The sequence below is a fragment of the Pleuronectes platessa genome, chromosome 3, assembly GCF_947347685.1.
Source record: "Pleuronectes platessa chromosome 3, fPlePla1.1, whole genome shotgun sequence".
NCBI classification, from domain to species: Eukaryota; Metazoa; Chordata; class Actinopteri; order Pleuronectiformes; family Pleuronectidae; genus Pleuronectes; species Pleuronectes platessa.
Window position 1 is genome coordinate 20,935,162 of NC_070628.1, and position 14,660 is coordinate 20,949,821.

The 14,660-nt window shown below is 41.4% G+C and overlaps 1 protein-coding gene across 3 annotated transcripts in view; it reads right to left on the bottom strand.

Annotated features, from left to right (window-relative positions):
* Window positions 1-327: 327 nt before the first annotated feature.
* The window catches only part of gcgrb (glucagon receptor b), a 50,745-nt gene continuing 36,412 nt past the window's right edge, over window positions 328-14,660 (bottom strand). For 2 of the 3 annotated variants that reach the window (XM_053419272.1, XM_053419271.1), the window contains exons 2-14: window positions 11,281-11,411; window positions 11,045-11,141; window positions 10,814-10,921; window positions 9,388-9,476; window positions 9,012-9,118; window positions 8,147-8,291; window positions 6,659-6,818; window positions 5,860-5,920; window positions 5,628-5,697; window positions 4,742-4,830; window positions 4,113-4,257; window positions 3,040-3,081; window positions 328-2,392 (exon numbers count right to left, since the gene is read on the bottom strand). In XM_053419272.1, the coding sequence (XP_053275247.1) occupies window positions 1,991-2,392; window positions 3,040-3,081; window positions 4,113-4,257; window positions 4,742-4,830; window positions 5,628-5,697; window positions 5,860-5,920; window positions 6,659-6,818; window positions 8,147-8,291; window positions 9,012-9,118; window positions 9,388-9,476; window positions 10,814-10,921; window positions 11,045-11,141; window positions 11,281-11,334 (1,569 nt within the window). In that variant the 5' untranslated portion in view covers window positions 11,335-11,411 and the 3' untranslated portion in view covers window positions 328-1,990. Of the gene's footprint in view, window positions 2,393-3,039; window positions 3,082-4,112; window positions 4,258-4,741; window positions 4,831-5,627; window positions 5,698-5,859; window positions 5,921-6,658; window positions 6,819-8,146; window positions 8,292-9,011; window positions 9,119-9,387; window positions 9,477-10,813; window positions 10,922-11,044; window positions 11,142-11,280; window positions 11,412-14,660 lie in introns of those variants that run through there. The other variant, XM_053419273.1, reaches the window with a different exon arrangement.

Consider the following 14,660-nt stretch of genomic DNA (forward strand, 5'->3'; position numbering starts at 1 on the left):
TTCTGCAATGAAGATTTATAGTCATTGAACACTGTGTGGCTTACATGTACATTTTAATGATTCACTTTGGTTCAAATTGTTGTATTTTTGATACATTGCATGCTGTATATGTATTTAATTGTGTGTCCAAATTGCACCAAATGTGACACTGCACTTCCCTGGGCCATTAACAATATGCTGGATATTTGTTCCACAGACAGAGAGACTATTTGTGCAATTAGCAGGTAGATGCATGTCAGCTCCTGATCAGAAGACTGCAAGCAAAAGAGCGAATGTATCTCCACCACTCGTGTCTGGTTCTCATACTGACACAGTACATACTGACACTTTTTTATTTGCTGACAGAATTCACTTTAATTGGATCCACAGAGACACAGGAGACACAACAATTTGGCTTTTTGTGTAAAACCTTTCGCGTTCACTCTTTAATAACAGTTTAAATAAAAGGAGAGAGGCACAATCAGGTTCTGCAGGAAAACCTCTCGTCTTTTCTCAAGGTAATTAGCCATGTTCAATTTCAACGTTGAGTCACCTGGACTGCGAGCAAAAACACAGAACAATGAAGCCCTCCACCCATCCCCCTCTCTGTCTTTATAGTATTCACTTCTTATTCATATTTACATTATACAGTGCACTCTGCTACGCTTCAAACAACATTTGTTTTCCGTGCTTGATCTAGAACATTATCAGGAATTCGTGAAAATCCTTGTTCGGCTCCATTGTGATTTCAAATCGATTGACATTCAATCAAGTCCATTTCTTCACTGGATATCAATTTCCTAAACCTGATTTATCTTTTTTCCTGAAATGAAAGTGATGAAAGTGGCGCCGTGAGGCACATCTTTAGTCATGAATTATAAAAAAGGAAACTGTTCCTCCATTGGCAATGTGGTGCTCTTTTCAACACTGAATATTCACATTATGTTGTGAAATGTAACATGTTCACTTTAAAAATGACGCCTCTCATCAGTGCGTATCATATTCTGTGCAAAAGAATAAAATGTTTCTACCTCTGCCTCCATTTCTAAACAATACTGAATACCTAGCTAAATGGGCAGCTGCAGGGATGGTGACTGGAGCCAGATGATGAAGATAATGATGATGATGATGATGATGATGATGATGATGATGATGATGATGATGATGATGATGATGATGATGATCCAACTTTCTGAGTGGGTGCGAAGGCGAATACAATTTTAAAATCAAGTCTCATCACTGGGCGACTCCAGTATACATACATTTAAACACATTGTTTAAGTGTTACATATTTCTCCATTGGTCGAATACATTCATACAGGAGAACCTGTTTAAAAAAGAGGAATAGCTCTGAAACAAAACAAGAAAGAATTAGATCGAGGTGAAATGCACAATATTGTACTATAATTATTTTCTTGTAGGCTTTAAGCTAAATATCAGATATCCGGATGAAAGCGTCCGTCCGGATATCTGAGGCTGATGGCAAACACTGCGTAATAGTAGTCAGTGGTCCCCAGTGATTATCTCACTCCCTTCTTTATTATAGTGTCAAGGCATCAGGATTTAAACTGTCGTCCACATTTGGGCTCATAAAACCAGAAAAGAAGAAATAAGACAAAACAAAACAAATTCATATTTTTTTGGTCGGAAAGTACCACAAGCGTGCGTTGCTGCAAACAGTTACACAACACAAGCATGATTCACAATGGCAACAACAGCACAGATGGAAAGATTTGGACAAGGTCGGAGTCAAAGGGCCGAAATGAAATCATACAAACACGTACACACACACACTGTTACATCACAGAGCTAAATTATTCCCGATGCTTGAAGTCATCAATTGTTTTTTTGCTCAAGGTCCTTAAAACCATTAAATATGAATTGGCAGCCAGGCAGGTGAAAACATATTTCCTGTAGCATTATGCAAATATTAACCTCCTGATCCCCGGAGGTCACTTCCTCATTCTCCTCCTCAGCACAATCAGTGGATTTCTCTGACGTCATCTTGTTCTCAGACATTGGTCTCCTCTCCTTTCAGAGGGTACAGGTGGCAGTGCGCCCTCTCTTCCAGGCAAACGTCCTCTGTGGTGGTGCTACCATGGCTGCAGAGGCCGCGGCGTGGCCGGAAAGAGAACTGCAGGGAGTGTTTGCCCTTGGTGGACCGGCCCTTCCCCGTCCCGTTACTGTAGGAGACGACCAGACGGCGGTTTTCCTCCGGTGCGATGGCGCATGATGGGTGTCTGATGGTATTGTTAAGGCGGGGTGAGTCACCGTTGGGGTCATCAGGCAGATTGCCAGCAGCGATGCTACCACTCTTTACCTGCGGCGTGTGGCTGTGGGTGTGGCGGTACTCCTCATCAATGTCCTTACCCAGCTTCCACCTCTTCCACTTTTTTAGTATCTCTGACTGTACCTGAGGATTATGGGACGGCAGAGAGAGTAGAGGGTGGACAGACACATGAAGGTATATGATGAGGATTAATAAGAGCACAGAGCACTTTATTAGATGGACGTCTCCTGCCAAAGAATACATTGAGATTAGCAAATGGATGATTTTCTGTCCATCCCACTTTGTACACAAAAGTATAAAGTGGGGCCTGAGCAAAGATGGAGCTTTTAAGTTATACAAGACGGATAAAAGCCAGCAACAGGAACACTGAAGGGGCGGCTGTGGCTGAGGGGTAGAGTGGTCGTCCTCCAACCTGAAGGTCGGCGGTTCGATCCCCAGTCTGACCCATCTGCATGCCGAAGTGTCCTTGGGCAAGATGCTGAACCCTGAATGGCCCCCCCATAGAATAACAAAGTGCTGCGAATAGATGCACTGCGAATAGATGCACTGTATGAATGTGTGTGTGAATGGGTGAATGTAAAACTGTACTGTAAAGCGCTTTGAGTGGTCATCAAGACTAGAAAAGCGCTATATAAATACAAGGCCATTCACCATTTACTGAAGATGACAAATTTATAATTTTCTTTCATTACAAAAGGAAAGGAAGGAAGTGCAGCTATAGCAGAATTTAAATTAGGATGGTGCTTGACATACAAGCACATCTGTCTCACCTCCTTGTTGACGAAGCAGTAGAGAATGGCGACCAGCAGGCCCTGCAATGGAAAGTGGACTTTAAGTATTTTATCTATATTAGATGCTAAACAACATACCAGCAGTTATTCAATCTTTTTGACATTATATATGTATATATTCAGTGTTCACGTGTATATATATATATATATATATATGTGAATACTGAACACTGAAATTTAATGAGTTCCAAGATACCTTCAAAATTTGAAGAAATTACCTAAAGGCGGACTTGAGATACTATAGCCTTGACCTTTGACCCCCCCCAACTTCCAATCAGGTCATCCTTGATTCCATGTGAATGTTTGTGCCAGATGTAATGACATTTTCCATTCCTGATATATCATGTTCACAAGAACTCAAGATGACATTGATCTGGCGTCTCCATTTGATGACAAAGTAACCCTGAGCCGGATCTTTGGATTAGTGTGAATTGGCAGGAATGTGTCTGTGTGTGTGTGTGTGTGTGTGTGTGTGTGTGTGTGTGTGTGTGTGTGTGTGTGTGTGTGTTTGTGTGTAATACAATGAGGAAAACAATGCATAATTAGGCCAGGGATGGAAGACGATGTCTGCCCAGTGTCACACTTTTCAAGAAATCAGCTTTGCAAAGATGGAAATTAAAGATGAAAATTAATTAAAATGATTGCCGGTCTTCTATGGTACACAATACATTCTGGATGTAAACAGAACCATTGCTTGTTCATGAGAAAATGACACAAAGCAACTGTAAGTACAAAGAGGTCCGACTGTTTATTCATTATTTATCAATTTGTACTGTGGTTTACTCCAAGTCCAGGTTATTACATTTTCCCAATTTGAAAGTGGTGAAACCTTTTGGAGTAGAACTCGAGTAAAATGGATACAAACTTGCAATTTGACTGAACACATAAATGAAAAAAGAGCCAAGCACCCAGTTTATTATAATCAAAGTTTTCCGAAAGAACATATACATTGAAGAAACAAGTCCCCTAGGATTCATCTTCTACATCCCAAAAAAGATTTAAAAAAGACAAATGGAAACGTATGTTAGGTCTCCTGTAATGTCGACTCTCACCTGGAAGGAGTTGAACAGGAGGTCACAGAACAGACGAATAAGACGCAGCATGGAGCCCTTGGGAACCGACTCGTCGATGACGAAGGTGAAGAGGATGGCGTGAATCCCAAGCAGGGGGATGAGAGTCAGAGTGGACTTTGCAAGTCTGGAACCCAGAAAGAAAATGAAGAACAGTTGCAAAGATTATATTACAAGAAACTAGAACGGTCAGCTACTACTCATTTTACCAACGTACGACCTTCATCCCATTGACTCATTGTCATCGAGGTGTTTTGAGAAATGACAGCATTTAATGATTCCAAAACTTTAACTGGTATTAACATATATATGAAGATTATGCTCTTCAGTAAAGTAATTCTGAATTGAAATGCAAAGTGAAAAGATTTTAAAGCAGCTGTAATCAGTGTATTAGAATTTCATAAATAGTGATTAATTACCACCTTCTCTTCAGGCCTCCTTAATATTGCAGTATTTTTTCTGTTCATTTTCTGGCCGGCAGCTTTGTCGTGGTTCAGACTCACCTTTCTAATCGAGCTCCATTTGCACTGGACACCACCTGCCTGGCAAAAATCTCCATTAACCCCCCCCCCCCCCCCCCCCCGTTTTTAGAAATGGGACATTTCTCTCACCTGAACTTGTAGTCAGTGTATCTCATCTGATGAGCTCTGAGTTTAGACATCAGGATCTTAATGATGCTGATGAAAATAAAGAAGTTGATCTATAATAACAAGAGAAGAGAATTTAAGTGGAGGCAGTCATGTAAGCAAAAAATGTTTAAGCGATGTAGAGAGAGAGAGAGAGAGAGAGAGAGACTGAGACTGCCTAAAATGCCCATAACTGGACTGTCATTTAGTAAATCCTGAGTCTTTTTGTGGTCTGTGGGATTTGATCTGGCCCTACACACACACACACACACACACACACACACACACACACACATACACAAACACATCCATCGGGACAAAATGCACATTTTACCAAACTTGGAGCGTTATAAACATGAGTGCTGTAATAATTAATGTTCTCTGTCATCAGAGGGGGTTCTGCACTTGATCACAATGTGTGTGAGACTGCACGCAAACACAGCTTATTGAGGTGTTTGTGTGAGTGTGTGTGTGAAGACTAGTTGAACTGCAGGGTTGTGTTAGGGATTGTTGTAGGAGGACATGGGACATCACATCTGTTACACAACCATGCGACAACTGTTTCAACTGTTACAATAAAGAGAGATTTTCCACACAGTTTGTACACCACTCCACGACTTAGTGCAGGAACTGTTTTTGTGAGGTCACAATGGTCGTGACTGTTACTCTTAATATGCACTTGTATGCTTACAAGTGTGTCTCTATGGGAACAAGAGGCAGGAAACACAAGAGGAAGTCTTCAACTAGATTCCCCGAGAGTACGTGTGTGTGTGTGTGTGTGTGTGTCCCTGGACTTCTTTGCCTGAACTCTTACATCATTTTGTTCAATTACAAAAATGTCAGACGGAGAATAAGGGGACATGAGACTTACCAGATAAGCAAACAGAATAGGAGAGCGGATGATCCACCAATATCCCATGTTAATATTCCTCTCCCAGCACCTAAACACACACACACACACGCAATTTGAGTTATTATTACAATTAAGATATTCTTTCTGTATCCAAAGAGACTTCACATATTCATACACAGGAGTATTAGAAGATTCAAGGAGCTCAAAAGGAAAGACTGTTAGACGTTATTAGGAAGTGGATTAAACTTACTCCTCGTTCTCATACAGATATTTCACTGTGATCCACGGCAACACGAAGATGAGCGGTGCACCTGAGAACGAGGGAGGAAACCCGAGTTAACAGAGAGCATGGATATGTAGATTGGATGTGATGTCAAAGGCCAGTGGCAGAGGGCATAATGTTTTTGTGTTGTCTGTCCTTTCATCTCTCCATCAGTCCCATTCTTATGATCAAAATATTTCAAAAATATCTTGAGGAACTTTGGTCAAATATTCAGTTGGACTGATGGAAGAAATTATGAGATTACGGTGGTGGAAAATCAAATGAAATGGCACCACAAAACAGGTTTTGGGTAAAAACGTTAACTTGGAGTCATTGATGAACTGATTTGATTTTGGTGGTCGAGGGCCAAAGGTCACTGAGACTTCAAAAGCTCTTCTGCCTCTAGGGTGCGTTATCTTAAGAACAGCTCGAGTGAATCCTTTTCAAATTCAGCTCAAACGTTCACTTATTTAATCTTGTCTGAAGCTGCATTGGTCGAAAGAGGCAAATAACCGTAGGATTGAAAAAAAAACGTTCAAATTTTAGAGACTGCAACTAAATCTTTGTTGGGTTGTTGTCTGCAGCAGTACAACAACAATAAATTATCTTACACATCTTACTTGATACTTCCTGTTGTTGATGACTGTGTTATGTTAACACCTGATCTGTCAGGGCACTGTTTGTTGATCTCTGTGAAGTGTCTGTCTATCACAATCTGCGTTGTGTATGTCAGGAGAGCTGCATGAGGATTTCTTATCACTGTGAGTGGACGAGTGTTGGCTCTTACCCCAGCCGATGGCCAGATAAATGAAGAAATACTTCCTCTCGCTGAACACTGTGATGACCAGCAGGCTGTGCAGGTATATGCCCTCCACCAGCAGCCAATAGTTGTTGGCCATCACGCTGTACTGCATCATCACCATGGCACCACGGCACCACATCACGGCCTGACGTGCACACAGGACAGGGACGGTGTGAACAAGAATTAAGATACGGTGCACAAGCAGAAGAGGTCACTTGCAGTCAGAGCTTCACACGGGACTGACAAACACTCTGCTTCAGCTCAGTTGAATTAACTGAGTCACTGGAACAGCTCAGAGGTCAAGGTCTGCTGTCCTCAACACAACCAGCTCAAATCTGCCTGACTGCTATCCTACACAACTTGAGTTCCAACATAAATGTAAACACAGCATCAATATTTTTTACACCTCAGCACAAGAAAATATCATTAATCAAAACATTATTTATTGTCTCCTCGAAGAAGGTTATTTTTTACATCTGCATTTTTCTGTTTGTTTACAGGATTAAACAAAAGCCACTGGACAGTTAATTCTGAACTTGGTGGGAGGAGGCTTGGGGAAGAAGCCGAAGCATTTTGGTGCGACTCAAGATCGCATCTTTAACATTGTGGTTTTGATTATTGGTCATAGAATTATTTTTTAATGGTGACGAAAAATTTACAGACATATTAAGGGGGTTGGCATATATGAGTGTTTGCTATTTCTTTCCAAATAACAATCTGGAACCAATGGATTTAAATATGGTTTCATAAGCTTTTTTCAGCTGTTGTATGGAAACATTAGGGTTGAAAAACCTGTAACTTATACCAGTATGTAGCTGCAAAATGTAATGTGGCCTTAGCTTTAAGGCTTATTGTAATTCAATGGGACTGTTGGGCCTTGATGGAGGTGAAGTGCTCTACTGAGTCCAATAGTAGTTCCTTATTTGCCTACATTTGGACTGGTGCAGACATAATGTTGTTTTGTTTCAATTTATATGACATGTATGTCTATTTAATTAAAATTCATAAAAATTGTGTGTTTGAGATAGTTCCTTCATCTGTGGTGTCAAAACTTTCAATCTCACGTGATTTCAGTAACTTTAGCTCTTGTTAATGATACAGTTTGTGTCATTTCAAGCCATTCAAAGGATTCATTTCCAGCCCATCACACTTTATCGGGAAGGAAATACAATTTTCTGGTAGAAAAGTTAGGCACAATCTATCCCCAATGGGAAGGTAACATTTTCATTAATATCAGAGTATGTGAAGTTGTTTCTGTGTATAGGCTTTATGTGGTGCTCCCCTCTCTCTGTCGCTATATGCTACATTTGTTTTTTTGTTCAAGGAACATTCAGTTTATTCCAGAGCAAGGACGTGCAATGAAAGGAACCAGGGCCCTCCATGTACCTCAGTTTAACATTTGAACCTATACAATGTCTTGCAAACAGGATGAGCACGACTCATATCGGCGTTTGCTCTGAATGGTGTGCTGACCCAAGCATGTGTCCGCGTGTCGCTGCTGCTCCTGGGGTCCAGAGTGAGGGTGAGCAGGGCGTCTTTCACCAGGATGGACATGGCTCTCAGGATGAAGGAGGCAAACAGGTTCATGTGGATGTTGTTCCTCATACAGTGGAGCTTCCTGCAGCAGAGGAGTCACAGTGTGTGATGGCTTTGATTGGAATGTTACATGTTGGGTTAACTGCTTTGTTCTTTCCCTCCCTCTTACCACATGTGTCTGCCTTCCTTCCTTCCTTCCTTCCTTCCTTCCTTTCTTCCTTTCTTCCTTCCTTCCTTCCTTCCTTCCTTCCTTCCTGCCTTCCTTCCTTACTTCAATCCATAGCTGTGTCCCCATTCAGGGGAAAGAGATTGCATGTCAATACTGAATGACCACACTGGTGTGACTAGGCTGTCCCATTTCAAATTCTCCTTCAAATGCTGAGAAGGATCCAACTGCTGGATCCTTCTCAGACCAGCCTATCCCAGGATAAATTTTCCTCAGGTGACAAACTGTGTTTCAAAGAGATAAAGGCAGTGGCAAATGATGGGACCATAACATCTGAATTGGGACACAGCTCATGTCATTCATTCTTAAATGTGTCCCTCTTTTGTTCTTTCCCTCATCATTGTTCTACTTCTGTCTTTCCCTCTCTTGTTCCTGTCATCCTTCCTTACTTAAGTTACCGTTCTCTCCTTTCATTTTTTTTCTTTCTGTGACCTACTTCCGACTCTCATCTCCTGACCCTAACCCGATTTCCCTCGGTTCCCTCCTTTCTTTCTCTCATACTTGCCCTCTCTATTCAATCTTTTCCTTTTTCTTTTCATTAATCCTTCCCTTCTTTCCTCTTCGTACATGTTCTACCTGAAGGTGATGAGGATTCCCAGTGCCAGTAGCAGAGCTCCCAGGGAGAGAGAATAGCCCACTGTGTACATGATCCGTAACTGACTGAGGATGCGTCCATACTGCTGCTGCAAAACCAACACACACACACACAAAGTAGATTATATTTGGAAAAAGAAGGGGGGAAAACAAAGTCCTATTTGAACAGATGGGGGGACGTTCACACGCTGAGTCATTTCACATCTTGTCATGTTAAACTGTCAAGTCAGTGAGAGTTACAATATTGTTGAGCCATCTGCCACTGCTACCAGCTTCATTAATGGTAACAGTGACTTACATCTTCATACACACTCACTAACCCTAACCCTCACAAACACTGTACTGTGTACACACACACCTCACCGGGGTCGTCCTCACATTCGCTGGTATTCTTCTTTGCCCACTGACCGTCTTCTCTGCAGACTCTGTACACCAGACCCTGCTGAACTGTTCACACACAGAGACACACAAACATCAATAGAAAGTACACTTTCCTATGACTGAGTTTAAGGGCCATTATTGACAAGGCAAAGACATGTGATGATCAGCGTTGCCTTTGTAAAGCATTCTCCATTCACTCTGAAAAAGGACTTTAAATGACAGCACGTCATCACATCGCTGTATCCTTGCAGTTTTTATAAATGAGTAGGACAAGGTCTAACAAGTCAGAAAAACGTCTCGCTCAGCTGTACAAACTCTAGCATGGAGAGGGAAATGTTTTATATGTTTCGGTGCAACAAGTGGAAAGAATCGACCAACATCATACCCTCAATAAAAAGAACTTCATCAAGTCATGCATCAAAAAATATAGACATCATTGTGTGTTTGTTAGAAGATGACAACGTCACGAAGACAAGGTGAAAAAATGCAGTCAAAGAGAATCTTTCTATGGTCACACAGTGGACTGAATGTTAATACTACAGGACTGAAAAAGAAAGGTGCAAAAGAACGAAGTGTAACCTTGATCCAGAGCAGTCCCTCAGCTGAAAGGTCAGGAAACAGTTGATTATGCTGATTCTCTCGGAGATATGAAATAGACTGGTTGTTTATTGAAAATACTTTAAATCTAAAGTTGTCAGTCCACATATGGACGTGCCTCTGGTCTCAGCTCCGTCTCTATTCACAAAATCGACTGTTTCCTTTTTGTCCCTGAGCAATGAATGATCCAATGTGTGCATTATTTTCAGACGATCCGGAAAGATCTTTTAAGGTCTTCCTGTAGTCATTAGACTTTTGTGAACTGTTTTTCCAACTGATAATGGCGGTGACAAGCGACAAGACAAAAACTTCTGCTCCGCACTGAAAACGTTCCAGCATGAGCAGGGATGTTTGCAAAATGGGTGAATCGGGACGGGCAAGTAGTATGTAAGTAAGACAAGCTAGTGATAGAAACAAGCAAATCCTCGGTTTACTAGACCGCCTCATTTGGGTTCAGCCTTTGTGTCCTCCAAGAAGCTGGCCCCTGAATTGGGAGATTTTAACCTAGTATTAGCTGCTAGAAGATGTCGCAGTGAGAGGGTTATAACAATATTATATTTAGAAGCTAAATGCTACATAAATCTTAACAGCAGAGTCAGGTGATTATTCCCTGTATCACTACAAGTAACACCATGTACATTACATACAACCATTCGAACCATTTTATTAATATATTATTCATACAGCAAAATATGTTGTGTGTCTGTTGCATGATTGTGTAACAACATTATTCATCTCTTCTGTCTTGCATGCAGGCAGATATATAAACAACCACCCATTGTGACGGCACACACTCACAAACAGACCTTTACGGTGCCATGGCAGGAACCATGGGCAGGAGACATTGACGGTGGTTCCTGGGAGTCCATCAGGCCAGCAGGCGTACAGGTCGAATGTCCTGTTACACACCAGCCCTGCGGTGGAGAGCACATCTGTGAAATACGTGCTGAAGGCTCGCTGTAGGTCACACTCACTTCCCTCTCCGGCGTGCAGATGTCAGGCAGACATGAGCTCACGCTGGGGGGAGAGGGGCTCACCTGTGGCGGGGGGCGTGGTGTTGAGGTAGTCCAGGCACTGGTTCCTGTAGCTGCTCCACTTCTCTTTCACAAGCTCCAAGGAGTTAGTAGAGGAAACCTGCAGGAAGTCAAAACTGTCTGAAGCTTCGTGTCTGATTTCAGCTCTGGGTTTGGATTCATAGGCTGTCGGTGCGTGTAATGAATCAAGGGCACATCCCAGGCTGTGTGTGGATGTGTGAGAGAGAGACAGGCCGTACCTTAGTGCAGCTGCAGAGCATGAGCAAGGCCAAGGGGAGACACACCTGGGACATCCCACTGATGCTGGGAGGATGGCGGTCGGGGGGGACCAGAATTCAGAGGAGGCCCAACACATGAGGCAGCCTCGGCCCTGTCTCGCACACACAATATGGAGAAGCTTGTTAGCAGGAGACAGCTTGTGTCTCTGTGTGTGTGTGTGTGTGTGTGTGTGTGTGTGTGTTTGTGTGTGTGTGTGTTGGATGTGTGTTGGATGTCTGTCTGTTTCACCTTCAACTGAAAGAGAGATGGAGTGAAATAATGAAGATGTCAATGATGTGAAAAAAAATATTTTGCCCTATCTCACAAATAACCCATGTGTGATCAAACGCACACATCACTGCTGTCGGATAAAAACAATGAACCTCCACATTGTCAGTTGTACACAAACTCAATCATACAGGGACTAACACTCTTGTTTGAAGCTTAACAGCTGTTCATTTGTCAGCTGTATGTCTCATTAACTAAAAATCACATTTATTACTCATCATATAGAAAAACTAATATAATTGAAAATTACCAGTTTTAACAGTTTCACACACAACACTGAGATAAACAATGTGCACAATAATGTTTCTTTCTCTCACATTTCACAGTTTCTACTGTTTTAAGTTAAGAGTAAATGCCATAATTATTACTTATCTAAAAAATATTACCCATAAAATAAAAGCTGTAATCCTTTAAATTAACATTTGATTTATAGGATTATTGCTAACTGGTCTTGGATGTTAAATTATATTCAATTAAATACACATCCTATTGCTGATTTTATGCATTTGTATCTGAGTAGAATAAAAACATTATTAGACCATATTAGAATTTTGTAATCTGACAGTGTTTGGCAACATTTGCTGCCAAGCTTTTTACTGTTGTTTTCACAGTAATGTATTGTTGCCACAAAAACGGTCACTGTAGCTCAGGATAATGAATGAATGATGAGATCGGAAAGTGGAGGGAGGTGGGTCGGAGAATGGCGTGATGCCTTCAAGGAAACAATTGAGATTTCCCCATAGGAACAGACTCATATTTGCATGTCTGTAAGTGCGTGATTTTTGCAGCCGGGGCTTTTCCTGCGGTGTCATCCTCACCCACGCAGATGGAGAACAAAACGAAATCTGAAACGTTTCTGCAAAAAACACCTTGACCGTGGAAACATTTTTGGCTAAAACGTTTCAAATTCCATTCTGTTCCAGTCTCTGTGCTTCTGCTGAAGAGCTTTCACAGGTGTTCCTGTATTTGTGTCCATTGTACTGAATTGCTGTCACCATCATAGATCTAAGCCCAACAACCAGTCCCTGACATGACAACAATAAAATGAACTGGTGCAGAGTTTTCTTCCTGTAACACACCTTATTTCAATCTGGAGGTGTCACAGTAATAACTTTCCTCTTTACGGCCGCATGTAGCTCTCAGCAGCTGAGCGTTCACACAGAAAGAGAACAGTTTTTAATCTGAGAGATTACTGTACCACTGTTTATGATGAAATAAACACCAGTGTACGTAATACAGAATGGCTCCTTATCAAGGCAACTATGGACTCATAGAATTAATAAAATGGTTTAACTCCGCTTCCCTGTCCCCTGAGGGTTGTTGCTTTACTCATTCCGTTGATTCACAGTTTAATGAGTCTCTATATTTTAAATTATTTCCTCTATCTTTCTCTTACTGCCAGCAAATCACATGAAAAGATGTAAAGCAACAATGAACTCCTCAGATTAAGTATTGTCTGTCCCCCTATATCCGGATATATCTTATTTCTCTATATGTGCTGTGCAGCACCATTATAAAAAAGGAGAGACGCCCTGTTGCAAGGAAGAGATGTTCTTGTACCATGGACATGAATCACCGCCACACGCACACTCTCCTGCTGCTGTAATTAATCATTGTATCACCAAATGTGTACTAATCCACATGCAAACTCATATTCTTTTTACTCTGATATCCCGTAATCAGTGTTGTATAGTATGTGGTGAGTGAATAAAATGTATTTTGACCCAACATGTGTTTCAGGGTTATATCAGAGTTTGTTGTTTTTTTCAGCAGCATGTTTCTTTTTTTTTTAATTTACCCACAGCACTGAACGGAGGACATAATCACTCGACTGCCTCGTAAAGGGTTCTGCAGTCTGTGTAAATCTCTGGTGCTTCCAGTGCTGTATACCTCAGGTTGAAGGCCAGTGATTAAATCCTCCAGACGTTCTGCAGTTCGACTTTTCACGCTGCCTCAGGGTTAAATTTACCGCTGTGGTTTGATGTTGTGTTTGCATTTACAAAATCTGAATTGAGTTTTTTAGAAAGCCTTTTGTGGCAGATATTCATTTTTTCCCCTTTTTTTTAAATAAAGAAGCAAAAATTCTACAGAATAGAAATCCTCTTTCTGTCAAACCATATAAGTCTAAAGTAATATGATCTTTTGACCCTCAGACTATTGCAAATCCAGACATTTTCTTTACCATTTATTCTTAAAGAGTCATGGGGCAGCGAGAGCCAATCCTAGCAGACATCAGGCGAGAGGCCAGTGTATCACAGGGCCAACAAACAGAGACAAACAAATAGTCACACTCACATTTACACTGAGGGTCAATTGAGAGTCTTCAGAGAACCTAGCCCCAATCCTGAGGTCTTTGAACTGTGAGAGTAAGCTGGAGTACCTGGAGAAAACCCACACAAAATACACGGAAGAACACGCAAACTACGGAAAGAAAGACTCCGGGTCAAATGAAACAAAAGCCTGCTGTGAGTCGACAGCTCTAACCACTGTTCCCTCTTGCCGCCCACCATTTAATTATACTCAATGTTACTTAATTTTACTTGAACATTAACTGAGAGACACCTTTTTGTGAGCTGCTGGGGTCGCTGACCTGCAGCGTGGATCATTCTTCTGTATAACTAAGTTGGATCTTTCATACACAAAAGTTTTTCATCCGATGAATACACAAATGTGTGTGTGTGTGTGTGTGTGTGTGTGTGTGTGTGTGTGTGTGTGTGTAAGAGAGTTATTGAGAATTGAGATGGAGCGAGAGACAGAAAGAGAGAAAATATCTCTATAACGATGCTCACAGAATTGTATAGTCACAATCAGCCTGTGTGAGTCACTACTTCTGCTTTGGAATATTCCTGAATAATGTGCTTAAGCTGCATGCAAATCAAAACTCATGAACAGCGCTCCCAAACACACACACACACACACACACACACACACACAGACACATATATAAATATATACACACATGCATTCACACATACATCCCTTCTTTCGCCAGTGAAAAATGAGGTGGAAGTGAACAAGATAATTACCGACTGGACTTTGCACTTTCAGCCATTAACACAAATCATCGGCAGAT